At 40.9% G+C, this 26,801-nt stretch overlaps 1 protein-coding gene and 1 pseudogene across 2 annotated transcripts in view; one reads left to right on the plus strand and one right to left on the minus strand.

Moving 5' to 3' along the window:
* Positions 1-26,801, plus strand: part of DEPTOR (DEP domain containing MTOR interacting protein) — a 104,119-nt gene that overhangs the window by 58,507 nt on the left and 18,811 nt on the right. For both annotated transcript variants that reach the window (XR_002828351.1, XM_023750955.1), the window contains exon 4: positions 8,924-9,102. Coding sequence is in view for 1 of the 2 variants with exons in the window: in XM_023750955.1 (XP_023606723.1) it covers positions 8,924-9,102 (179 nt within the window). In the remaining variant the exon portion in view is untranslated. The remainder of the gene's footprint in view (positions 1-8,923; positions 9,103-26,801) is intronic.
* On the minus strand, positions 15,654-17,651 carry LOC106696486 (annotated as a pseudogene).

Below are 26,801 nucleotides of genomic sequence, written 5' to 3' on the forward strand. Positions count from 1 at the left end.
AAAGAGCCCAACAACAGCTTGGACATCACAGTTCAGAGATTCAACCCCAGGACTGCTTCCCATTGCCACTCTCTCTCTGGAACTCTTCGTGCTAATAGGCAAGAGAGGCTTCGTGCTAATAGGCAAGAGAGGAAGAGATGGTAATCAACAAGCTCACTCCCAGATTCCTCTTGTGTGGCACTGGGGTTTTGTACTCCTTAGAGTTCCTTCCTGCACTAGGGCAGACAGATTCAGAAAGACTGAAGTCTATCGTTTCATCACATTTCCCTTTAGCAGACCATTCCCGCCCCTCCGGTCTGTGCTAAGAGACCACTGAGAGGTGGTTAGCATATATGTCAGTGATTTTCAACATGCAATACCTGACCATTTAGTCAGGCGCACTGACCTCTTGTCAAGCAAGAAAATGACAACAGCCAACACAACAATAGCCGTCTGGTGTGAATTAATCAAAATTATACTGATTTTTTTTTTATCAGATCAGCATAAAAATACAACTTTTTTTTGGTGTGCTGCAGATTTTAGTAATTAATTTATGTGCACCATGAGATAAAAAAAGGTTGAAAATTGCTGATCTATGTGAAGGTCACTGGCTCCAGTTTGTTGAGTGTTTCTTCATCCCATTTTCTCTAGACCAGTGGTTCTCAACCTTCCTAATGCCGTGACCCTTTAATACAGTTCCTCATGTTGTGGTGACCCCCAATTTCATTGTTACAAATTGAACATAATTAAAGCATAGTGATTAATCACAAAAACAATATGTAATCATATATGTGTTTTCCGATGGTCTTAGTTGGCCCCTGTGAAAGGGTCGTTCGACCCCCAAAGGGGTCGAGACCCACAGATTGAGAACCGCTGCTCTAGACTAAGGTTAGCAGTGGTCCTTTGGTACTGATAACTTTCTACTGGTTTCCAGCAGGTGGGCAAAATCAAAGTGTCTAAGAGTAGTTTCAAGCTTTCAAAACTTTGTTTACCTTGTTTCCTCCTGGTCTTCCAGAGTAGGAACCTTGACTTATTCGTGTATATCCAGTAACCAGCCCAGGGTGGCGTCTTCATTAAGTGCTGATACAGTTGAGTTGAAAGCACTGTTGCCATAATAAAAAGCCAAACGGGGACTGAACTTCATCATGGGGCTGAACTTCATCATACCAAAGAGCCATTATGTGTCATCTTTGTCATCCTCATTGACATGCCTGAGCTCAGTTTATCTACTCTGTCACCCATAGGATCTGAAGCCTTTCTGACTGAATGGCTGCCTATCTCTCAAGCTTATCTCCATCTACTTTGTGGTCACTCCCACCCCGACCCTTGCCCCATCCTGACCCTACTCAACACTGAGCTGCTTGTCCTGATCTCTCCTTACACAATGCATTTGTACTGGCTGTGCCTTGAGCCTGTATCCTTTCACTGTCTCAAAGCCAACTTCCATTTCTGCTTAACCTGGAGCTTTAAAGCTCCCTCTGGTAGATTTAGGTATTTCATTCCTTTCCTCTCTCTGAAATCAATAAAAACATATTTTAAAAAAATCAGTTGACCATAAACATCTCAAGGCCATGATTTTAAATCTGCTTTGAGAGAGGTAGACTTATGATTATACAATTTGAAACCTTGATTTAAAAGATAGCAAAGACTGTTTCCCTTCCTCTTTCACACCATTTCCACAAACATGCAGGACAGAGCTGTTCTGCTGTCACCAGCCCTTTAACCTGTCCCTACTTGTCATTATGTTCAGTTTTTTTATCACTTTTTTTTTACCTTTTTAAAATATATTCATATGTATATATTCATATTTTCCCTAGTTGGTGTTGTCTTCAATTTCTCTTCATTACTTCATCTTACTCCCCCTAAAGTTTTTCTTCAACCCCCTTTCTTTCTTTGTTTCTGGCAACAAATCCTTCTATTTTCTAATAATTATGGAAGCTTCCAAAATAAATAATAACCATTTCCTTAAAAAGAGCTTTTATAATATGTTTTAGAACCCAGCTTCCCTTGACAGATGTTTGAAAAGGCTCACAGGGATTTGAATTCATCATAAAAGTGCTTGGTGTCTCCCCTTCTTGTGTAATTGGATGGTTATGAAACCAGAGTTGAATGCAGCCTTTTAGGAGAGCCGTGGACTTGGGCTCTGCACTCAGCTTCTATCTGAAGCTAATTCAAGTTCTGAAAATGTTTAACAAGACAACACTCAAAACCATGGGGAATGTGAAAATTACAACTTAGATTCCAGAATCTCAGTCACTTCAGGGCATAAGACCAGCACTAAAAAGTTCTGGCTTCTAGCAAATATAAAATAGCTAGCAAAGAGGAAGGGTTTTACCTTCAAAGACATCTGGCACTCTCCAGGACTCTTGCTTATAGTAGTCTTAGTTTCCAGTTAGTTGCTGAACAAATATTTATTAAACACTGAATATATACTCCCTCCCTGGGCTGGGTTTTCTGAGAAATAAAAAGCATTTAATATGAGGTGTCTATCCTTCAGAAGTTTCTAGTTTAGCTGGAGGGGTCAATATAGTGCATTAAAAATGGAGAGGATATAGAAACCATGGTACTGTCTTTAAGTTAAAAAGAGAGAGAGAGAGATCTGTATTGATTGGTTTTTTTGTTGTTGTTTTGGTTAATCCTCACCCAGGGATATTTTTTCCATTGATTTTTAGAGAGTGGAAGGGGGAGGGAGGTTGTGGGAGAGAAAGAGAGAAAGATCGATGTGTATCTTGACTGGGAATTGAACCTGTAATAATTTGGTGCTGGGGCTGACACCCTATCCACTGAACCATACAGGCCAGGTCTGTATTGATTGCTCTTTAGTTGGAGTACTTTCTTTTTCTTTTTTTTTTAAATATATTTTATTGATTTTTTACAGAGAGGAAGGGAGAGAGATAGAGAGTTAGAAACATCGATGAGAGAGAAACATCGATCAGCTGCCTCCTGCACACCCCCAACTGGGGATGTGCCAGCAACCAAGGTACATGCCCTTGACCGCAATCGAACCTGGGACCCCTCAGTCCGCAGGCCAACGCTCCATTCCCTGAGCCAAACCGGTTAGGGCTATTTAGGGAATTAACGTAAGTATTTTGTGAGGAACAAGTCATCTGGTTAAACATAAACTTAACCTTAACATTACTTTTTTATTGGTAACATTTCCCTAATGTACTTCATACACTCTCTCTAGGGAATAATTTGAGTAATAGAGTTTTCTATTAAGAGAGAAGAGAAAAATTATTCATACTTTACCCCCAGGGGTGAGTAGCACTTTTACTATTTGGATGAATGTGTTTTTAATTTTTAATAGTTATTATGTATATAGAGTTGTGTGCTTTGCTTTAAAAATAACATATCATTACATTAACACATGACTTTTCTAAAAGCATTTTCTCTAAAATCTAAAACATGTTTTTGACGTTATAGCCCATGGGTCATTTTGACTCCCTCTCTAGCTTGTGCCCTTGTATACCATTCACAAATGTTCCCACGTTATATAGGGCCTTTTCAGCTCTTTTGAAATTTTTTTTCAATGTACAAGGAGATCGCTATCAGCTTCTTTCTATTCCTGTACTGGCCCCTAAATGTAGCAGTTCCTTCTATTGTAATGCTGCCTTCCCCCGGGGTAAAGAGAGTCTGGGAAATCTGAGTCACGTATATCCAGGAAAGGTTGCAGTCAGCTCACATGCACGCTCAACATCTGGTGAGTACTTGCATGAGGTGAGTAGTGTTCATGCCTGACACCTTGAAAAGCCTGTGGCTTTATGTCCTGATTATAGGCCAGCACAGGAAATTTTGATTAAAGATGAATTTGTTTCATCAAATCTAAGAGTTTCAGAGCATCATACACATTTCTGATGACTAATTAAAATGGAACTGTTTTTCTTATCTGTGGAAATACACACACAATCTTAATTCATTTTGCCACAAAGAAAGGTGTTTGGCTTTCTTGAATAATGGCTCCATCTAGAAAACTTTTTATCGTCATCATCACCATCATCATCATCACCATCTTCATCATGGCTAAAGTGTATTCAGTGTTTATGGTGTACTGGGACCATGACTGAAGCCTTTCCTGCACTACCACACTTAGCTACACAACTGCTCAAGGATGCACCATTATTATCCCCATCTTACACTTGGAGAAGAGAGTCATCTAGCTAACAAGTGTGCAGAGTTAGGATTTGAAGCTATGTTTGCCTTTAGATTGCATGCCTTTAAAACTATCCCACACTTTAAGTAAAGTAAAAAATATTAAATAAATGAGGAAGAGACAACATAAAACTGTGAATGAATTATACATACCGGAATTGCCTTTCAGTTGACAAATTAAAATAAAGCCATATAGTAGCTAGTCTCCAGAGATGGCCCCAAACATTTCCACCTTTTCCTATATGTGCATATTGTTCTTTCCATGAAGAGATGGTATATGTGCCCCCTCCCCATGTGTCTGATGGCTTTAACAAATATACTAGTAATTCAGGGCAGTTGACATCTGTGTCCTTTGAACTTAGGCATTAAGAAGGCCTGGCATGGTTGACTGATATTTGATGAGAGAGCCAAGATAATTCAATGGGGAATGAATGGTCATTTCAACAAATGGTACTGGGACAAGAGAATAGCTGCATATAAAGGAATGAGGTTGGACTCTTACCGCATGTCTTATAGAAACATTAACTCAAAATGGATTGTAGAACTAAATGCAAGAGCTAAAACTATGAAATAATTAGATAAAAACTTAGGAGTAAATCTTCATGGGCTTCCAAAAGGTGACACCAGAAACACATGTGACAAAAGAGAGAAATGGATAAAATAGATGATGATATCAAAATTAGAAACTTTTGGACTAAGGCAATACCACCAAGAAAGTGAAAAGCAACCCACAAAATGGACGAAAGTGTTCGCAAATCATATGTCTGATAAAGGACTTGCATCTTGAATATTCAAAGACCACTTAAAATTTAATAATAAAAAGACAAGTAATCTAATTTAAAAGTGGGGAAGGGTCTGAATAGACATTTTTCCACAAATGGACAAATAAGCACATGAAAACATGCTCAACATTATGAATTGTTAGGAAAATGCAAATCAAACCACATTGAGATTCTACACCTACTAGTATGGCCATAATAAAAAAAGAAAAAAATGATAACAAATGTTGGTGAGGATGTGGAGAAATTAGAACTCATACTTTACTGGAGGAATGTAAAATGGAACAACTACTTTGGGAAATAGTTTGGTAATTTATCCAAAAACTAAATAGAGCTACAATATGATCCAGCAATTCTACATTTAGGTTTCTATCCAAGAGAAATGAAATGTACATCCACACAAAAATTTGTATATGAATGTGGTATATCCAACTCTCTTTATATACCAAATACCATTGAATTGTACATATGAAATGTTAATTGCATGGTAAGTGAATTATAACCACAATAAAACTACAAAAATGTCCTGGCAGTAACTGCGTCCTCTCTCTTCAACTCTGCCTCAGTGTTCAGCCTGCCTCACCGGAAAGAAAAGCTATGTTGACTTAGGAATAACACGGGGCCAGACACCCGTGTCCTGGTCACCGTGTGCCTGCAATTGCATGAGTTACCTCCAGCAAGACTGATAGCGGAACTGCTCCGTTGAGCCCCAGGCAACCCACAGAATCTTGAGATATAATTAAAAAGTGGTTGTTTAAAATCACCAAGTTTAGGAATAGCTTGTTACATAGCAAAACATAATTGGAACAAATACTAAATCAAATTCTTACTTTAACACTGTGACTACATATGAATACTAAAATCAAATCCCATGAAAGGCTTTGTCTTAAAGAGAGGAACCTGACTTGATTTTAAGAGGAAATGAAATAAGGAAGAGCGAAGGGTGGTGGTGCATGTTTTAATAACATGGCAAGCTGAGCTAATCCGGGCAGGCCTGCCAACTGGTCTCTTTTCTTGGCAGCAGCAGCTGACCAACCACTTGTCTGGGGGCCACCAGCTACTTAGCAGGAGCTCTAGGGGACTGACAGGTCATGTTTCTGATTATAAGAAGTGACACCAGTAAACTTGCATCCACTTGTCCCCCCGCCACCCTGAAAGGAAAAATCTCTGAGCTGGAAAAGTGGTTAGAAACAGAGGTAAAGGCCAGGCGTCTGTGTCTGCATCTTAAATCGCTAAGGTGGAGACTCTTGATTCATCTCACTTCCACAAGGGGTCATCCTAAGGGGGTCGTTTTTAATTATTCTCTTAGAGAATGATGCATAGCAGGGCAATGCATAAAAATGAGCTTCATTCGTTCATTCAGGAAATACTTTTTGAGCACCTATTGTGCTAGAAACATCTGTAAACCTTTTTGTCTGAAAGCTTACAATTATGAGTAGGCTATTCCCCTAGGGCTCTGAAAAGGGACTTGGAAGGGGCACGTGGTCCTTATTTGTGGAACTGGAGACAGCTTCTTAGAGGAAATAATGTATGAAACTGGAAATCTTAGGAGGCTAATTTTAGTTTATTTTCACTCCAAAATACCTTATTTGAGGGTCAAAAGAAATGAAGAAATGGTGGTATTCCTATTTGGGCATATAAATGGGCTCTTCAGTTCTCCTTTCTAGAGTCCCATTACCAATGTAGGCTCCCAGGTCTACCTCTATGTGGCTTTATTCCATGCAGTTTATTTCTAGAACCTTCAGTATTTTCTTCTTTTCTTTAAAATTTATCTTTATTGTTGAAAGTATTACAGGTGTCCCCTTTGTGCGTTTTTTCCCCCATTGATCCCCTCTACCCTGCACCTGCCCCTCCCAGGCCTTCACCACACTATTGTCTGTGTCCATGGGTTATGCATATATGTATATAAATTCCAAAGTTAATCTCTCCCCGCCTCACACAGCCTTCCCTCTGAGATTCCACAGTCTGTTCCAAGCTTCTATGTCTCTAGATCTATTTTGTTCATCAGTTTATTTTGTTCATTAGATTCCACATCTGAGTGAGATCATGTGATACTTACCTTTCTCAAACTGCCTTAATTTGCTTAGCATAATACTCTCCAGATCCATCCATGCTGTTGCAAATGGTAGGAGTTTCTTCTTTTTTTATAGCTGCATAGTTTTCCTTTGTGTAAATGTACCACAGCTTTTTTATCCACTCTTCTGCTGATGGGCACTCGGGCTATTTCCAAATCTTAGCTATTGTAAATTGTGCTGCTATGAACATAGGGGTGCATAGATTATTTTTGATTGCTGCAGAACCTTCCAGTATTTGTTCATTGTTCCTTCAGTACTTTCCGTGTGGTGTGACGTGTCTCTTTTTCTGGATTTTTACATCTTTTTGCCATTGCCCATTCGTATGAATGTTATCTCTTCCTGTAAAACAATTCACCCCCAAACTTAGTAGTTTAAGGCAACAATGATGTATTATTTCTCTGGATTCTGTGGGTTGTGTGGAGTTTCCTTTATTGGTTTCATCTCAGGCTCATTCATATGGTTGTTGGAGAGTCACCTGGGCAGGAAGGTCCGGATGGCCTCATTCACATGTCCGAGAATTGGTGCTGGCTATTGCCTGAGCATCTCAGTTCTCTCTGGGACCTCTTTACCTCCAGTAGGTGGGATTTGCTTTCTTACATGGCTGTCTCATCATGGCATTACAAGGGGGTGAAGGTGGGAGCTGCAAGTCTCATATGTCATTTCTGCTGCATGCAGCTGGTCAGTGCAGTTCACAAAGCCAGCCCAGGTTCAAGGGAAGAAGAAGTAGACTCAATTTCTTGATGGGAGAAACAGTGAAGTCGTATTGGGAAGAAGCATGAGACTAGAGAATGTCTTATGATTTTGTCACTAGTGTTGATGTATATGTAGCAGCTGTCCTTTCCATCTTCTAAGAAGGGCCTAGTCATTATTATATCAAATATAATTCTTATTGCTCACACCAACTCAGTTGTTACTAACCCTGGGAAAGCAGCCTTGTAGCTATTTCTTTCGTGTGTGTGTGTGTGTGTGTGTGTGTGTGTGTGAGAGAGAGAGAGAGAGAGAGAGAGAGAGAGAGAGAGAGAGAGAAACATTGATTTGTTGTTCCATTTATTTATGCATTCCCTGGTTGATTCTTGAATGTGCCCTGACCAGGGATACCGGTTTCGGCTCAAATATAATTCTTATTGCTCACACCAACTCAGTTGTTACTAACCCTGGGAAAGCAGCCTTGTAGCTATTTCTTTCCTGTGTGTGTGTGTGTGTGTGTGTGTGTGTGTGTGTGTGAGAGAGAGAGAGAGAGAGAGAGAGAGAGAGAGAGAGAGAGAGAGAGAAACATTGATTAGTTGTTCCATTTATTTATGCATTCCCTGGTTGATTCTTGAATGTGCCCTGACCAGGGATTGAATCCACAACTATGGTGTATTGAGATGGTACTCTAACCAACTGAGCTATCTGGTGGCCAGGCTCTTGTAGCTCTTCTTGTAAGTGTGGTAATCTCATCATGGGAGCCCCGACTTCATGAAATAATCACCTCCCAAAGGCCCCATCTCTAAATACCATCACATTGGGCATTACCATTTCAGTATATAAATTTTGGAAAGACACAGACCTTCAGTCCACAGCAAAATAGAACAGCAATTTGGGAAATGGACTAATGCCTTTGGGAAAGAAATATTAGCCTTTGTAGAAAGGTAGGGTGGGACTTAGTAAATTGTAACTCCTTTTCAAGATGGCTAAACCAAATGCAATCTGCTAATGCTAAAGTTTCCATGGCATTTTCAGTTGTTGTTTTTTTCTCTAATTACTAGGAGAAAAAGCATCTTGTTCACATCTGAAGCAGATCCTTCTCTTAAAAATTATATTTGTGGCAGCACATGACAGCCATATCTGTCTGTCTGACAACTTTGCTGTGATGCCACACAGAAGCCTATGATGTAGGATTTCAAATGAGCTCTTTTCCTTTTGTATAGGTTTATTTTTTGTACCTTTTTCCCCTCCCAGGCTGATGAGCCCTGAACACACACTCCTGCAGCCCCGGGAAGAGGAGGGGGTCAAGTATGAGCGCACCTTCATGGCATCTGAATTCCTGGATTGGCTGGTTCAGGAAGGTGAGGCCACCACAAGGAAAGAGGCAGAGCAACTGTGCCACCGGCTTATGGAGTATGGCATCATACAGCATGGTGAGTGTATGGGTCAGTTTTTGCTGTGGTAACAAGCAAACCTGAAATCTTGTGGATTACCACCATAAACATTTACTTCTCACTCATAGGTCTATAAGTCAACTGTGCCTCTGCTTGGGCTCAGCTTAGCTAGAGGTCAAGTTCCATGCCTTCTCATTTTGGGACCCAGGCTAAAGGAACTTCCACTCTTTGGGATATATTGTTTTTACAAATGAGGGCAGAAGCTAAAGAGGGCAGGCAGATCCTTGTAGCATCTCTAAAAAGTTATATTCGATATGATTTAACATTACTACTCCCATACCCAGCTGACTACAGGAACTAAGTTGGTCAGGTCTGAAGGAGAATTAATGCCTCTCACAATGTTGGTTGCAAGGGGAGAATGAAAATTTGCTGAAACGGAGAAGGGGCTTAGGGGAACTGGGTGGAAAATGTGAAGTACAAATTGATAATTGCAAAATAGTCACGGGGGTACAGCCTAGGGAATATAGTTAATAATATTGTAATAACTATGCGTGATACCAGGTGGATACTGGAAATATCAGGGGGGAACACTTTGTAAAGTATATGATTCTCTAACCACTATGCTGTATACCTGAAATTAATGCAAAATAATATGAATGTAAACTTTAATTGAAAAATACATTTTAAATTAAAAAAGAAAGAAAATTTGCTGACCCATGCATGGTATGAGCTGCCACAGTGAAGAAGTAATCCAAATGACCTTCATAAAACTTTCACTTTCCTTTTTGGGCTGAATCATAATGATGCAATATAACCTATGGCTAAGAACTATATTAGTTATCTATTGCATAGGAAATGACCCCAAACTTAATGGCAGAAAATAATAAGAAATAATATTTTCTCACACAGTTTCTGTGGGTCAGGAATTTGGGAGTGACTTAGCTGGGTGGATCTCTCTTGAGGTCTTCATGAGGTTGTAGTCAAGATGTCAGTGGGCTGTGGGACATTTACACTATGAAATACTATGCAGCTATAAAAAAGAGGGATTTCTTACCCTTTGGGACAGCATGGATGGACCTGGAAAATATTATGCTAAGTGAAATAAGCCAATCTGAGAAAGACAAATATCACATGATCTCACTTATTTGTGGAATCTAACGAACAAAATGAATTGACCACCAAAATAAGATCCAAAGTATGGAGGCATGGAACAGGCTGACATACCTTGATGTGGGGGTTAAGGGGACAAGAAGACATAAACCAAAGAACTTATATACTTATATGCATAGCCCATGGACATGGGCAATAGGGTAGTGAAGACCTGGGCAGGGTGGGGGAGGGGAGTAGGGGCTGAGAGGAGGGGGTTAAAAGAGGGGACAATGGGAAATATCTGTAATACTATCAACAATAAAATATATATATTATCAGTGGGGCTACTTGAAAGCTTGACAGGCTGGATGGAGGATCTACTTCCACAGTGGCTCACTTGTGTGCCTAACTAGTTGGTGCTGGTTGTTGGCAGGAAGTGTCAGTCCATTGCTGTGTAGACTTCTTCATAAGGCTGCTTGAGAATTCTCATGACATGGCAACTTGGCTTCTTCTAGAGGGAGTTGTCCAACAGAGTGCAAGACAGAAGCCACAGTGTTTTCTAATAAGTGCTCAAACATTTATTAACATAACGGCAAGGTGTAGCTCAGAATGGTGAGAAAAGGGCTGTGAATCAGATAGGAATTTCAGCCTAAGCCAAGTTGAAAGGTAATACTTGAGACATTTTTCCTTTGAACTCCCTGCCCCCTCTTCTGTGTAGACCTAAGACTTCTCTTCCCAAGGCTAGGAAGATAACAGCGGAATTATAGAGAGAGATGAAAGAAACTTTTGAAATTACTTGGAGCTGTGTTTTACAAACAGCAGATTGCAACTCTTTCTTTATTGGGCTATGAAATAAATTTAGAAAGCCATTCCAGCAATAAAAATTATTTTAAATAGACTAGACTAGACTACTCAAAGTGTGGTCCATGGACCCAGAGTGTCACTGGGAACATGATAGAAATGCAGACTCTCTGATCCTGCCCACGTTCTGCTGAATCCGACTTATATTTTATTTTATTTATGTATTTATTTATTTATTTTAATTATTTATTGCTTAAAGTATTACAAAGAGTATTACATATGTCTCCTTTTTTCCCCCACCCTTGACAATCCCCTGGCCTCCCCTACCCCCGAGTGTATTATGTCCATTGGTTATGCTTATATGCATGCATACAAGTCCTTCGATTGATCTCTTAACCCGCCCCCCGTCCTGCCCCCCAACCCTCCCGGCCTTCCCACTGTAGTTTGACAGTCTGTTCGAGGCACCTTTGCCTCTGTATCTATTTTTGTTCATAAGTTTATAATGGTCTTTATTATCCATAAATGAGTGAGATCATGTGGTATTTTTCCTTCATTGACTGGCTTATTTCACTTAGCATAATGCTCTCCAGTTCCATCCATGCTGTTGCATATGGTAAGAATTCCTTCTTTTTTACAGCAGCATAGTATTCCATCGTGTAAATGTACCAAAGTTTTCTAATCCATTCATCTACTGATGGGCACTTAGGCTGTTTCCAGATCTTAGCTATGGTGAATTGTGCTGCTATGAACATAGGGGTGCATATATCCTTTCTGATTGGTGTTTCTGTTTTCTTGGGATATATTCCTAGAAGTGGGATCATGGGGTCAAATGGGAGTTCCAGTTTTAGTTTTTTGAGGAAACTCCATACTATCTTCCATAGTGGCTGCACAAGTCTGCATTCCCACCAGCAGTGCATGAGTGTTCCTTTTTCTCCACATCCTCTCCAGCACTTGTCGTTTGTGGATTTGTTGATAGCCATTCTGACAGGTGTGAGATAGTACCTCATTGTTGTTTTGATTTGCATGTCTTGGATGATTAGTGACTTTGAGCATGTTTTCATATGTCTCTTGGCTTTCTGAATGTCCTCTTTTGAAAGGTGTCTATTTAGGTCCTTTGCCCATTTTTTGATTAGATTGTTTATCTTCCTTTTGTTAAGTTGTATGAGTTCCCTATAAATGTTGGAGATTAAACCCTTATTGGTGATAACATTGGCAAATATGTTCTCCCATGCAGTGGGCTTTCTTGTTGTTTTGTTGATGGTTTCTTTTGCTGTGCAGAAGCTTTTTATTTTGATGTAGTCCCAGTTGTTTATTTTCTCTTTAGTTTCCAATGCCCTAGGAGCTGTATCAGTGAAGAAATTGCTTCAGCATATGTCTGAGATTTTGTTGCCTTTGGATTCTTCTAGTATTTTTATGGTTTCCCGTCATGCATTCAAGTCCTTTATCCATTTTGAGTTTATTTTTGTGTATGGTGTAACTTGGTGGTCTAGTTTCATTTTCTTGCATGTATGCATCCAATTTTCCCAACACCATTTATTGAAGAGACTATCTTGACTCAATTGTATGTTCTTGCCTCCTTTGTCAAATATTAATTGAGCATATTGGTTCGGGCTAATTTCTGGACTCTCTATTCTATTCCACTGATCTATATGTCTGTTCTTGTGCCAGTACCAGGCAGTTTTGAGAACAGTGGCTTTGTAATACAGCTTGATATCTGGTATTGAGATCCCACCTACTTTGTTCTTTCTCAGGATCGCTGCAGCTATTCGGGGTCTTTTTTTATTCCAGATGAATTTTTGGAGAGTTTGTTCTAGACCTGTGAAATATGCCGTTGGTATTTTAATGGGAAGTGTGTTGAATTTATAGATTGCTTTGGGTAGTATGGACATTTTAATGATATTGATTCTACCAATCCAAGAACATGGTATGTTCTTCCATCTGTTTATGTCTTCCTCTATCTCTTTTTTCAATGTCCTGTAGTTTTCTGAGTAGAGTTCTTTTACCTCTTTAATTAAGTTTATTCCTAGGTATCTTAATTTTTTTGGTGCGATGGTAAATGGGATTGCTTTTTAGTCTCTCTTTCTGTAAGTTCACTATTGGTGTATAGAAATGCCATAGATTTCTTGGCATTAATTTTGTATCCTGCTACATTGCCAAATTCATTTATTAAGTCTAATAGTTTTTTGATGGGGTCTTTAGGGTTTTTTATGTATAATATCATGTCATCTGCAAATAAGGACAGTTTTACTTCTTCTTTTCCAATTTTGATGCATTTTATTTCTTCTTCTTGTCTAATTGCAATGGCTAATACTTCCAGTACTATGTCAAACAGGAGTGGTGAGCGTGGGCATCCTTGTCTTGTTCCTGTTCTTAGGGGCAATGGTGTTAGTTTTTGTCCATTGAGTATGATGTTGGCTGTGGGTTTGTCATATATGGCTTTTATTATGTTGAGGTATGATCCTTCTATTCCCACCTTGCTGAGAGTTTTTATCAAAAATGGGTGTTGGATTTTGTCGAAAGCTTTTTCTGCATCAATTGATATGACTATGGGGTTTTTTTCTTTCAGTTTGTTTATGTGATGTATCACCTTTATTGATTTGTGGATATTGTACCATCCTTGCATCCCTGGGATAAATCCTACTTGGTCATGGTGTATGATCTTTCTGATGTACTGCTGGATCCGATTTGCTAAGATTTTGTTGAGGATTTTGGCATCTATGTTCATGAGGGATATTGGCCTGTAATTCTCTTTCATTGTGTTGTCTTTACCTGGTTTTGGTATTAGGGTAATATTGGCTTCATAGAATGAGCTTGGAAGTGTTCCTTCCTCTTGAATTTTTTTTAGTAGTCTGAGCAGGATAGGTTTTAGTTTTTCCTTGAATGTTTGGTAAAACTCCCCTGTGAAGCCGTCTGGTCCTGGGCTTTTGTTTGCTGGAAGCTTTTTGATGACTGCTTCAATTTCTTCCATAGTTATTGGCCTATTGAGATTTTTAGATTCTACCTGATTGAGTTTTGGAATGTTGTATTTTTCTAGGAATATGTCCATTTCCTCCAGGTTGTCTAGTTTGTTGGAGTAGAGTTGTCCATAGTATTTTTTAACAATCATTTGTATTTCTGTGGGGTCTGTTGTTATTTCGCCTCTATCGTTTCTGATTTGGTTTATTTGGGTCCTCTCTCTTTGCTTCTTGGTGAGCCTGGCTAGAGGTTCATCAATCTTGTTTATGCTTTCAAAGAACCAGCTCTTGGTTTCATTGGTTTTATGTATTGTTTTTTTGGTCTCTATGTCATTTATTTCTGCTCTAATCTTTATTATCTCCTTCCTTCTGCTCACTCTGGGCTTTTCTTGTTGCCCTCTTTCTAGTTCTTTGAGATTTAGAGTTAGATGATTTACTACCATTTTTTCTTGTTTTTTGAGGTAGGCCTATAGGACTATAAACTTTCCTCTCAGGACTGCTTTCATTGTGTCCCATAGGCTTTGGATTGTTGTGTTTTCATTGTCATTAGTTTCCAGGATGTTTTTAATTTCTTCTTTGATCTCATTGGAAACCCAATCAATATTTAATAACATGCTATTCAGCTTCCAAGTGTTTGAGTATTTTGGGTTGTTTTTATTGTAGTTTATTTCTAATATTATGCCATTGTGGTCTAAGAAGATGCTTGGTATGATTTCAATCTTCTTGAATTTGGGAAGACTTTGTTTGTGGCCCAATATGTGGTCTATTTTTGAAAATGTCCCATGAGCACTTGAGAAGAACGTATATTCCGTGGCTTTGGGGTGAAATGTTCTGAAGATGTCAAGTAAGTCCATCTGATCTAGTGAGTCATTTAGGATTGCTGTTTCTTTGCCGATTTTTTGTCTAGAGGATTTATCCAGTGATTTCAGTGGTGTATTAAAGTCCCCTACTTAGATTGTATTGTTGTCGATCTCTACCTTGATATCTTCCAGGAGTTTTTTTATGTATTTGGGTGCTCCTGCATTGGGTGCATATATGTTTATCAGGGTTATATCCTCTTGTTGTATTGATCCCTTTAGTATTATGAAGTGGCCTTCCTTATCTCTTGTTATGGCCTTCATAACAAGAGGTCTATTTTGTCAGATAAAAGTATTGCTACCCCAGTTTTTTTTTTCATTCCATTTGCCTGAAAGATATTTTTCCATCCCTTCACTTTCAGTCTGTGTGAGTCCCTTCTTCTGAGGTGGGTCTCTTGTAGACAGCAAATGTATGGGTCATGTTTTTTATCCATTCAGCCACTCGATGTCTTTTGATTGGAGCATTTAGTCCATTTATGTTTAAAGTTATTATTGAAAGGTACTTATTTGTAGCCATTTCTATTTTTTGTGCCTGTTTTCTTTCTGAGCTTTTTATTTCTTCTGTTTACACCAGTCCCTTTAGCATTTCTTGCATTGCTGGCTTGGTGTTGATAAACTCCCTTAGCCTTTTTTTGTCTGTGAAGCTTCTTATTTCCCCTTCAATTTTTTTTTTTTTTTTTTTTTATTGCTTAACTGATTTTAATAACATGACACAAAACCCCTACACTTGATAGAATCATTATGCAAAATACATAGATGAATACTGTCTTCTTTTAAAAATATAAAATAAATAAGCAAGACATGTGAAAATAGGCAAGTTTCCATTAAATAAATGAAATCTTTTTTAAAAAAGAAAGTTTTGCTTTCCATATCATTTGAAAAAGGAAAATTATCATTTAAACAATATTCAAGTTTATTAAACAAATTTTAAAGGTAATATAAAATGTTTAGCTTTCATCAGCTTCAAGGTTTATGTTGCTCCCAAATTTTGCATATAACTGAACTTTCAAATCTGCTAACACCCGCTGAATGGATTCCACTCTGGATTCTAAGGCGTCAATTTCTTCTTGCAAATTTTTCTTTGCTTCTTCTAACATGTCTTGTGTTTCTTCCTGAGAATGGCTAATGAAAACATCACCAATCTGATAAGGTATCATTAAGCAGTCTTCATCTGCAAGCATGATGTCCTCGCAGGCATCTTCTAAATTTTGGAGTTGTTTCTTTTTTACATCTATTTTCTGCTTTCAGCTCTGTGATTCTACTCTGATACCCGTGCCAATTTGTTTATCTTTTGGTCGATCTCCAAAGTAACATTGACGTCTTCTGAGGCGTGTTCTGTGGGGGGAGGGGGCTCGTCAACCCGGTGTGTCGTGTGCGGCTAAAACGAGAAACCGCGGAAGAAGCCCCGCGGGTGGGGGCCGGGAGAAACGAGTTCCCACGCCCCGTGACGCGCCAGGGCCGCGGGCACTTCCCGATGCTCGGGGCGCCGGGTGCGGGCCGGCCTCCCCGCGGGGCCGCCCTCAGGTTCGGGCGCTCGGCCCCGGGCCCCACGCCGGCCTCGGGGATGAGCACCCCAGAGCCGCCCGCCCGGCCCCTCGGCGGCCCAGCACCCGCCGCCCGAGCACCCGCCCGCGAGCGCCCACTCCCCCCTTCAATTTTGAATGATAGCCTTGCTGGATAGAGTATTCTTGGATTCATTCCTTTGCTTTGCATCACTTTGTAAATTTCCGTCCATTCTTTTCTGGCCTGATGTGTTTCTGTTGAGAAATCATTTGATAATCTAATGGGAGATCCCTTGTATGTAACTTTCCGTCTCTCTCTTGCAGCCTTTAAGATTCTCTCTTTGTCCTGAACATTTGCCATGGTAATTATTATGTGTCTTGGTGTGGGTCTTTTTGGGTTCACCTTGTTTGGGACTCTCTGTGCTTGTGTGACTTTTTTCTTCCCCACCTCAGGGAAGTTTTCTGTATTATTTCTTCAAATAGGTTTTTTAAGTCTTGTTCCTCTTTCTGTTGTTCTGGCACCCCTATTATTCGTATGTTGTCCCATAGTTCCCTTAGGCTCTCCTCCTGTCTTTTAATTTTTTTCTCCAATTACAGTTCAGTTTGGGTGTGTTTTGTTTCCATGTCTTCTAATTCACTAATTTGGTCCTCCGCTTCTTTTAGTCTACTGTTGAAACTTTTAATGATGTTTTTTATTGCAGCTATATCACTCTTCATTTCTTGTTGGTTCTTACATAGTTTATTGATTTTTTCATCTGTTTCTTCTTGATTCTTGCATAAGTTGTTGATTTTTTCCTCCATCCGGTTTATGCATTCTAGGACCCTTAATCTGAATTGTTTTTCTGTCATGCTGAATGCCTCTGTTTCACTTAGCTGCTTTTCTGGCGAGTCCTCCTTTTCTTTCCTTTGGGGGTTTCTTTGTCTACCCATGTTTGATCTCACCGACATATCTAGATGTTGAGTTGTTCAGGGGCTGCTCCTTGATGTGGCAGTGGCTCCTCGGGCTGTGGTTGCTTCTTGGGCGGTTGTGGTAGTAGCTGCTCCTCAGTTGGCAGCAGCTCCTCTGGTGGGTGCTGTTCACAGCTGTGGTGGTTCCTCTGGCTGGTGTGGGGAGGCTTCACACACAGCTGCTGTTCCTCAGACAGAGGATGTGCTGATCACGAGGCTGCTGTTCCTTGGATGGGGGCGGGCTACACATGCAGCTGCTACTTCTTGAACTGGGGCGGACTCTCACGTGGCTGCTGATCCTTGGATGGGGGCTGGCTGCACGCTGCTGTTGTTCCTCTGATGTGGTGGGCTTCTTGTGGGGCTACTGCTCCTAGGACCGGCTGCTGCTCATTGGACAGGTGCAGGCTGTTGTGGCTCTGCTCCTCGGACAGGTGCATACTGCGTAGGTCTGCTGCTTCTTGGAAGTGGGCAGTCTGCTCGTATGGCTGCTACTCCTCGGACCGGGATGGGCTGCCGCTGTTCCTCAAATGGGGCCGGGCCGCTCGCAGAACTGCTGCTCCTCGGAAGGGGGCGGGCTGCTCACACAGCTGCTGTTCCTCGGATTGGGCAGGCTGCTCGTGCTGCTGCTGCTGCTTGGGCGAGGGCAAGATGCTTGTGCAGCTGCTGCTCCTCGGTTGGGTGAGGGCAAGATGCTTGTGCAGCTGCTGCTCCTCGGACTAGTGCAGGGTTCGGGCTGTGCGCAGTTGCAGCTCCTCGGATTGGGGCAGGCTGCGCAGGGCTGCTGCTCCTCAGACAGGTCGGACTGCTCGCGTGATTGCTGCTCTTCGGACGGGCTGCTCACACAGCTACTGCTCCTTGGACAGGGGCAGGCCACATGAGGCTGCTGCTCTTAGGCTGGAGGCAGGCTGCTCACGAGGCTGATGCTCCCTGGACAAGAGCGCGCCACTCACGTGTCTGCTGCTCACGTGGTTGAAAAAATAATGTGAAGAGAAGTAGGAAATAAAGGAACAAACAAAAAAAGGAGAACAAAGAAAGAAGCAAAAGAAGAAGAAGAAGAAGAAGAAGAAGAAGAAGAAGAAGAAGAAGAAGAAACAACAAAAAAAGGGAAAACAAAAAAGCAAAAACAAAAAAAGCTAACAAAATAATAATAAAAAAATAAAAATGAAAAATAGAAATGTCATTCCTTTGGCTGGCTTAAGATCCCAGTTTTCTGGAATGTCTATGATTTTGTTGTTGTTGTTGTTGTTGCTGGGACTGAAAGGCCCTCTATAGGCCAGACCCTGTTAACTCCCAGGGACTAATCAGATTATTTTATTTTTAAAAAATATATTTTATTGATTTTTTACAGAGAGGAAGGGAGAGAGATAGAGAGTTAGAAAAATTGATGAGAGAGAAACATCGATCAGCTGCCTCCTGCACATCTCCTACTGGGGATGTGCCCGCAACCCAGATACATGCCCTTGACCGGAATCGAACCTGGGACCTTTCAGTCCGCAGGCCGACTCTCTATCCACTGAGCCAAACCGGTTTCGGCTAATCAGATTATTTTAATCCTTCATCTCATTCAGGGTGGAATCTGGGTGTGGCTGTATTCCTTGCCTGGGGCTTGTAGGGAGGAGTTATAGCCTCAGGAGAAAATGGCTGCCTAAGTCCTGGGCTCAGGGGTGACTCAGCTCTCAATTTGCTGCCACCTCTCCTGGCCCCCCTTCTCTCCCCAGCCTCTCCCCAGATTCCACTCGTCCGCACCTTCTCCCGCTCTTCAGCACAGGTGAGTGTCTGTATCTGCAATGTCCTATGAGCAGGGTTCAGTGAAAACAAACAAAAGCTGGCCGCAGGTTAGCTCCTCTCTTACCGGCACTGCATGGTCTGGTCAGCGCTTCAGGCTGCCTGTTTTAGGCTCAGTCCTCCGTAATTACGGAACCCAGATCTCAAATCCCCCAGGGCCAACAGTCCCGCGGATCTCCTTTCCACAGCCAGGGGCTGTGTCTGTCCCAAGAGACGTGGCTGTGTGCTGCGTGGTCTCCCTCTGACCCTCTGGGCTCAGAGGTCTGGCAAATTTTCCTGCCCAGATCCCTGGTTTTTGCCTTTCCAGGGGAACTCTGCCCTTCCCGGCTGCAAACTGTCTCACCAGCTGAGTATACTTCGCCAATTCGGGGTGGGGGTTATTAGTTTCAGCTGCTCACTCCATTTGCTCCGGGACAAGACCTGGGACGTGTCTGCCTATTCCGCCGCCATCTCGTTTCCCAACTTATATTTTAGCATGAACTCCAAGTGATTTGAATGCCCATGAAAGTTTGAGATGCCCTGGACTGGATTTAACTAGAAAATATCAGAGCCTATTTTATGTATTAAGGTTAAGTATTGTTTTGCAAAAACTTTAATTTCAGTTAAATATACACTCTATAAGCATATAGACATGTTCATGTGTGTATTGATTAGCAGCATAAAAACTGTGTTGGCGTCAAGTATTTTGAAAGCCATTGATCTAGAGGCATTGGTTAGAAAGGCACTTGGTGTATTCCGGGGGGTTTTCTCCTATTCAACATTGCTTGGTCAAATTCATAACTGTTTATTATGGCCTAATATGTCTACTACTGGGTTAAGTTCACTGTGAGTGGACGGTAGATAGAAAAGTATAGTGCCAGTGTGGTACCTGGCCTTAAACAGTTTATAGTCTTTTGGGGGATAATAAGATGAATATAGAAGCGATTAGAGAACAGTGGAAGATGTATTATTTATTTTCATTCATTCATTCATTCACTCATTCAATACTATGTCAGTCACTATTCTAATAATTTTTACACATATTAACTTATTTAAGCCTATTAAACTCTTTGAGGCAGATGTTATTTTTATTGTTGTTAAATGTAAGTGTGTGTGTGTGTGTGTGTGTGTGTGTGTTAAGAACACCTAACATGAGGCCAATCCTCTTAACAAGTTTTTAAATGCACAATATAGTACTCTTAACTATAGGGCAGGTATTCTATCATCTCCATTTTACAGATAAGGAAACAAAGACACCAATAGGTTCCATAATTTGTATGAGGCCAATTGGGTAGGAATTTCCAAATGGATATTACTGCTAATACATGTGAACGCAGAGTTGGTTGGGATGACGGAGGTTTTCGACAGTGAAAAATGGTGTGTTTGGGTTGGAGTTAGTTCTGTCATTTTAGCTCCAGAAAAAAAAACTTGGTGGCACCAAATTCTAGGAGAAAACCAACCCCTTCTGCTATAATTTACTGACTGATACTGCACATCTCGACTTCAGAGAGAAGATAGAGGATGCCATGAATTGTTTCTAAATGATTTCCAAAGAGTGAGTAATTATACTTCAATTACAGTATAAGTGTGTAATGCTATAAACATAAATGCCATAAAATCGCAATGGAAATGATAGAATCCAGCATTATTGGTAGCAGATCTTAAGCCACAGAAGTTTGCTTTCCTTGGTTTTAGGAGGATTGAATAGTCTCTCCATATAGAAGTCAGAGTTTCTAAGGGAGTTCCAGTTTTCCAGAAGTTCATTGCTAGATCTCAAGTTCTAACTGTAAGCTAGGCAAATATGGCCGCCACTTATGTGTATGTTAGAGCTAATGATGAATGCTATGTAGTGTCTTAAGCAAAGCTCTGAATTGTCCATCTAATGATTAATTTCACAGGTTAAGCATTAAAGAAAGTCATCCTTCAGACTTTGAGTAGATTTCTGAATAAGAGTGGTTCCCTAGATTGAAACCTGTAGATGTAAAATCAGGCCCACTTATTAAACCGTAACTAGCTTCATTTATAAATACTGAATTATGCTCTATAATTAAGGCAGCACTAGTTAGATGAATAATTAACTGGTATGCACATGTATGTATCTATCAATATATATGAATGTCATATATATGTACATATTTATGCTAATATATGTATGTTGGCCATGTATGTACATATTTATCTAGCTGTTTCATTCATTGAGGTTTACCTTTACCAGGCACTGGACTAAATACTTTATAGATTTTAATATATTATGTATTTAATATGTATATGCTTCACATATATGACATATATAATCATATTATGTCTTCAAAGCAATTCTATGATGTTGGTATTATATTATTATTATTATTATTATTATAGTTTTACAGTAATACAACTGAAGTTCAAAAACCTTCTAGATATTTACCCAAGGTTGCATAGCCACCCGTAACTACCAGTCATTGTGCCTTAGAAAATTTTCTTTGTCCCAGAATGTGTATAATCAGGTGTGGCTGCCTAACACACTGGAATGAACATGATCTTTGGAGGGAGACAGGCAGGATTTAGGTCCCAGCTCTTTCACCTACTGAGTGGTCATGTCAACATCTCAACTCTTCCATTCCTCAGGTTATTAAATTTATGAAATTAGAGTCACACTGTATACCTCTGAGAGTTTTTTGTTTTGTTTTTGGAGAGCCTATGACCACCCACATGTACTGGAAGGACTCAACATATAGTTGGGCTCATGGCTAAGATTTATGACAGTTAAAAGATACAGAAAAGGATCCACAAGGGAGAAAGACATACCAGGGGTTGTCTGGAGAATCCAGGCCCACACTTCCTCTGTTCTCCCTCCCAGGGCCACACTGATCTTTCTCCTTCCTTCAGCAGAGATATGTCTGCCAGCATTCCAGACTTTCAGAAGAAAACACATAAATCACGGTGTTTGCACAAACCTGCTAGGCAGGCTGGTACAACAGAACCCAATGCCCCAGGTGGACAAAGTTGCCTTGTCAGGTAGTAACTTAGGGACTCTGCGGGAGGCCAAGTTCTCAGATGCTAGTGTCGGGCCAGCTTCACAAGCGGGCCCTTCTGATTCCGGGCAGCTGTGGTAACTCTTTCTTGCATAGAGTTGCTGTCAGGATTAATGATAGTAGTTGGTAAAGCTTTTAGCACAGTGTCTACCTCTATGGCCCTCCAATGCGAACATTGCATGTAATCTGATCAATGCTGAACAACAGTTAAAATTTATAGAGCTTCTTATACACCAGCTACTGTTCTAACCACTTTACTCATTTACTCATTTATTCCACTCAATAACTCTGGGAGTTAGATATCACAATTCTCATGTTTAAGATGAGGTTAAGTAACTTGCTGAAGACAAGCATTTATAAATGGTAGACTGAAGATTCAAATCACTAAAAAAGACTGGGTGCTAATTATGAGCTGTACTAACCAGGAAAAAAAAAATCTCAACTTGTATTGCATCAGCTCACACAGTCTGGCAGATATTGCACCTATAAAACTGTTAGCCCATAAAACATACAAGATTCTTTCTGCAAGCAGTCATCCCTAGGTACCTTGAGAATTTTGTGTAACTGTTGCAAATGTGATGGACATATTTCTGTATTTACATAAACTCTCTCCTTCAACTGTGTTAGCTGCTATGCAGCTATCTTATCCTTAAATGGAGGGAGATGGAAACCAGATAGTCACGTGGGGAAATTGCTCACAGCTGCAGCAGCTGACCCTGAATAATCGGGCTACTGCTGCTGTGTCCAGGCGTATAATTTCCTCTTTCAAAGATTTAGTCAGAGCACTTCAACAATTTCAACACTTCATCAAGCCGTCTTTCTTTTTCTTTTGTTTAAAAAATATATTTATATAACATTTTGCAAGACGCAAAGCGGTTTTACACATATTATCTTTTTAGTCCTCCCAGCTGCTTGAGGGTGGTTGTGATGGTCCCATTCTCCCTTGGAAGACAATAGCTGAGACATTGGCTGTGGTGGCCATGAAGAAACATGGGGGCTATAAAGAGAGTGAGATGCTGGATCCAGACAGGAATTACCCATCTTTCCAGTTATGGAAATCACGGACAGAGTTCAACCTAAGCCTGGAATAGCCAGGCCAAAGAAAGAAAGAAAGAAAGAAAGAGAGGGGGAAGGAGGGATGAGAGGAAGGAAAAAGGGAAGGAAAGAAAAAGCACAGATATTTGAGGCCAAAGTAAAAATTGCAGCTTGCCCAATTTGAAAAAAAGAATATTCTGACACTTCTTAAAACAGTAAGGAAGGCTTTGTTCAAGACTGTTGCAATAGGAGTATTGCAGAAAGGGAGGTGAATACAAGAACAGGTGGGGATTCATAGCTGCATAGCAGGGTGAGGTGGTCAGTGGATGGAATTTATTAATAGGAGGCAGCAAGGGTAGGGGGATTCTTGCTAAAGGCAGATCAAGGACTTAGACATCAAAGATGGAAGGTAAGGAAACTGATCAAGAGTGCTCAGATATCCATGGTGGGGGATTATCATAAACTGACTTAGCAGAATTCTTTGCTAAGACTGACCTTGGGGATCCAGGTGCCAGGAACTAGTGACCAAGGGGAAATCATTTGTAGCCACCTACAGCCAGATAAATGAGCACTAGCTGTTTTCTGCTTCTACAGTGGCTATCTCTGGGGTTAAACTCTAGAGAGTGACTCTGATTGGCTGAGCCTGGGCAGGTAGGTGTTGTTCTACATATATATATTTGGAGAAAATTCTGTAACAACAGAGAAATGAGTGCTTAGCAGACTAAAACAACAGACAGATGACAGACTTTTTTTTTTAACTGCTGTTACTTTATTTAGTCCTCCTCCCAAATTAGTGCACTTAGTATTGTTACCCCTGTTTTAGATGACAATGTTGAGGCTTTTGCAACTAGCATAATCATTCTTAGCTCCCACATGTTAGACTCTGAATAGAAAAAAAATATTAAGACTAGGTAGAATATATTCTCGTAATCTGCCTTCAATGATGTTTTAAGCACAATCTTATGTCGGCAGCCTTAATCTATCTATCTATCTATCTATCTATCTATCTATCTATCTATCTATTAGTAGCACTACGCACGAATCCCTGTGTCAGTACCTTGCTGCCACCCTCCTGTAGCTCTCCGCCACCTGCTTGTAACTTGCTGCCCCACCCTCCTGCTGATCCATGATCTGGTTGTTATGCAGTGGGTCGTTATGTAGCAACCATTTGCATATTACATCTTTATTATATAGGATATATATATATATATATATGTGTGTATATATATATATATATTTTTTTTTTCTCTCAATTTAGAATTTCTGGGAATTTTCCCACTGTGCCCTGGATATGGTTTGGCTCTGTTTTACTTTTTTGTTATAGCTGAATCCAAAGCAGCAAGGCAAATGCACACAGCCAGAAATCTGTTGCAATGTAAACATAAGGGAATAAGGTTGCTTGTTAGTCAAGGGCTCCCATGTTGGCACACAGTATGGTGTTGATTTTGGTTAAAGTAAAACAGGTCTGTAGCTGCACCAAGCTTTACCTTATAGAAAGTGTGAAGGGAATGAGAGATGCCTTATCTGATGTAATCTGCCAAGAGAAAGAAGTGTTATGCATAGAGAACAAAGGTCTTTTGTGAACAGTGTCAATATTTCTCTTCTTACTTGACATCCTTTAATTCTTTGCACGTGTACAGAAATTGATCTAATAGATACAGACCGTGTGTGTCTGTGAAGCCTGGGCTCCTACCCACTCCTGCCTCACTCCTGATAGCTTGTCGCTCAGTGTCCCCTGTTGTAAGTCATCCTCAGTTTGCCCACACACTAAGTTTTTACAACACAATGGGGAAGTCTTAAAACACCAGCCCACAATCCACACGGTTGAAGTGTATCTAAGGTATGCAATTGTGTCTTTTTTAAAAAATATATTTTTATTGATTTCAGAGAGGAAGGGAGAGGTAGAGAGAGATAGAGGCATCAATGATGAGAGAGAATCACTTTATGGCTGCCTCCTGCATGCCCCACACTGGGGATCAAGCCCACAACCCAGGCATGTACCATGACCGGGAATCGAACTGTGACCTCCTGGTCCATAGGTCAATGCTTAACCACTGAGCCATGGCAGCCAGGCCACAATTGTGTCTTAAGTGCCCAGTTTGACTTTCTGTGGTCATGTAAGGACTCAGTGGGATTTCAGTGGTCATTTTTAGTGGGACATAGAGGCCAGGGTCTCAGGTTTATTAGAACCTATCAGGTGGATTGGACAGTTCAGACTGCTGATTCTGACATGCCTTTCCCTTTCTCCTCCTGGTTGAGAAGCACTGTGGTGGTATCAGTTCTGGTTATTTATGGGTGTGAGCTTGACCATACACTCAGGGTGGGACTGGAAAGTGGGACAAAAAGTTAAGAAACTCTCCTTTAAGAAATAAAACATCTCCATTCTGTTTCCTATCACAGGAGATTTTTCCTAGCTCTGACCTTGTGTCATTCCTGAGTGAGCCCCTTGCATCAGCCCCTTCCCTCTTGGAAGCTGGGAAGTTTGGTCCTGAATTCCTGTCTTGGCCCCAGGCTCTCCTTGGGCAGTTACGATTATTTTCACAGCCATTTCACCCTTGCTGTGCTGCTGTCTCTCTTGGTTCTTCCTCTCGCAATTCTCCCACCAGCCACTTCCAGCTCCAGAGTCTTCTCTGCTCTCTTTAACTCAGTTTCTCTTAGCTGATATGCCCACCAGGACCTGCTGTATTTCATTTCTCAGTCTCTTATCTCAGAAATCTTTGTTCCCCTGTGGCCAAGATTCCTGAAAGTTTATGGAGGAAGCACCTTGTTAGTATATTTTCCGGTGCCAGTTGGGGACCCCAATAAAGCTGGGTGCTACCCACACACATGTCCGGAATGGTGACAGTTCTCCCTTCCCCAGTGATTTCACCGTCGTGTCTTCTTTCTCTTCTGATTTTTTAAATATTTCCTTTGATTTTTAAAATATTTTCACAAGTCAGAAATCGCTGACTGCCATGATTGGCTGTTCTTTTGCCCAGAAAGGAGTTACTTATTACATTGCCCCAAATTCAGGAGCAATAAAGTCCTGGTCTTCCCCATGGGATCCTTTGGATTTGTGCTGGCAGCAGATGGATATTATTCATGGTGCATTGGCATGATTGCGACCCTGTCTTCCAGAGAGCTCTGGGTCCCCATATGTTGATTGATTTTACTTATTTGGATAAAAGAAGTTATTGTAATTTATTTTCCACAGGTAGGAAAGTGAGGCCCAGTGACCGTCCAGAACCAGTTTGTCAGGGGAAAAAGAGCTGAGTTGCTGGAAGGCATATTCTCCCCGCATGACTTTCAGCCTAAGCATTCTTGGCCTCTGAGTCAAGCATGTTTTTCTAACAAGTTGTGGGCTGCAAATGAATAGAAAGTACTTGTCTTTTAAACCTTTGATTTCCTATCTCTAGACCTGAGTTTGGAACAGTATCAGGACTGTGTTTTGCTACAAATAACAGAAAGCGTTGTAATGACAGTAATGACTACTGTGGGGAATCCTGGGCTGACAATGAGGTGGGCGTGGGCTCCATCCATCTCTCTGTCCTGCTGTTCTTTGTGGACTTAGTGTTCTGAGTGTGCCTCATGGCTGTGCTTAGGGCAGAAAGAGGATGGAATGACAAAGAGATAAAGAGTAAAGGGCATCACTTAGCAAGACTTTGCTTTTTATCTAGGAAGGGATGCCCACCTACATGGCATGGGCCAGAGCTATGTCTCCTGGGCATCCCTTGCTGGAAGGCAGTCAATGAATCAGATGCTCTTTGGCAAGTATTGGCTGCTCTGAACACATAT

This window comes from Myotis lucifugus, unplaced genomic scaffold, assembly GCF_000147115.1.
Source record: "Myotis lucifugus unplaced genomic scaffold, Myoluc2.0 scaffold_17, whole genome shotgun sequence".
In the NCBI taxonomy this organism is placed as follows: Eukaryota; Metazoa; Chordata; class Mammalia; order Chiroptera; family Vespertilionidae; genus Myotis; species Myotis lucifugus.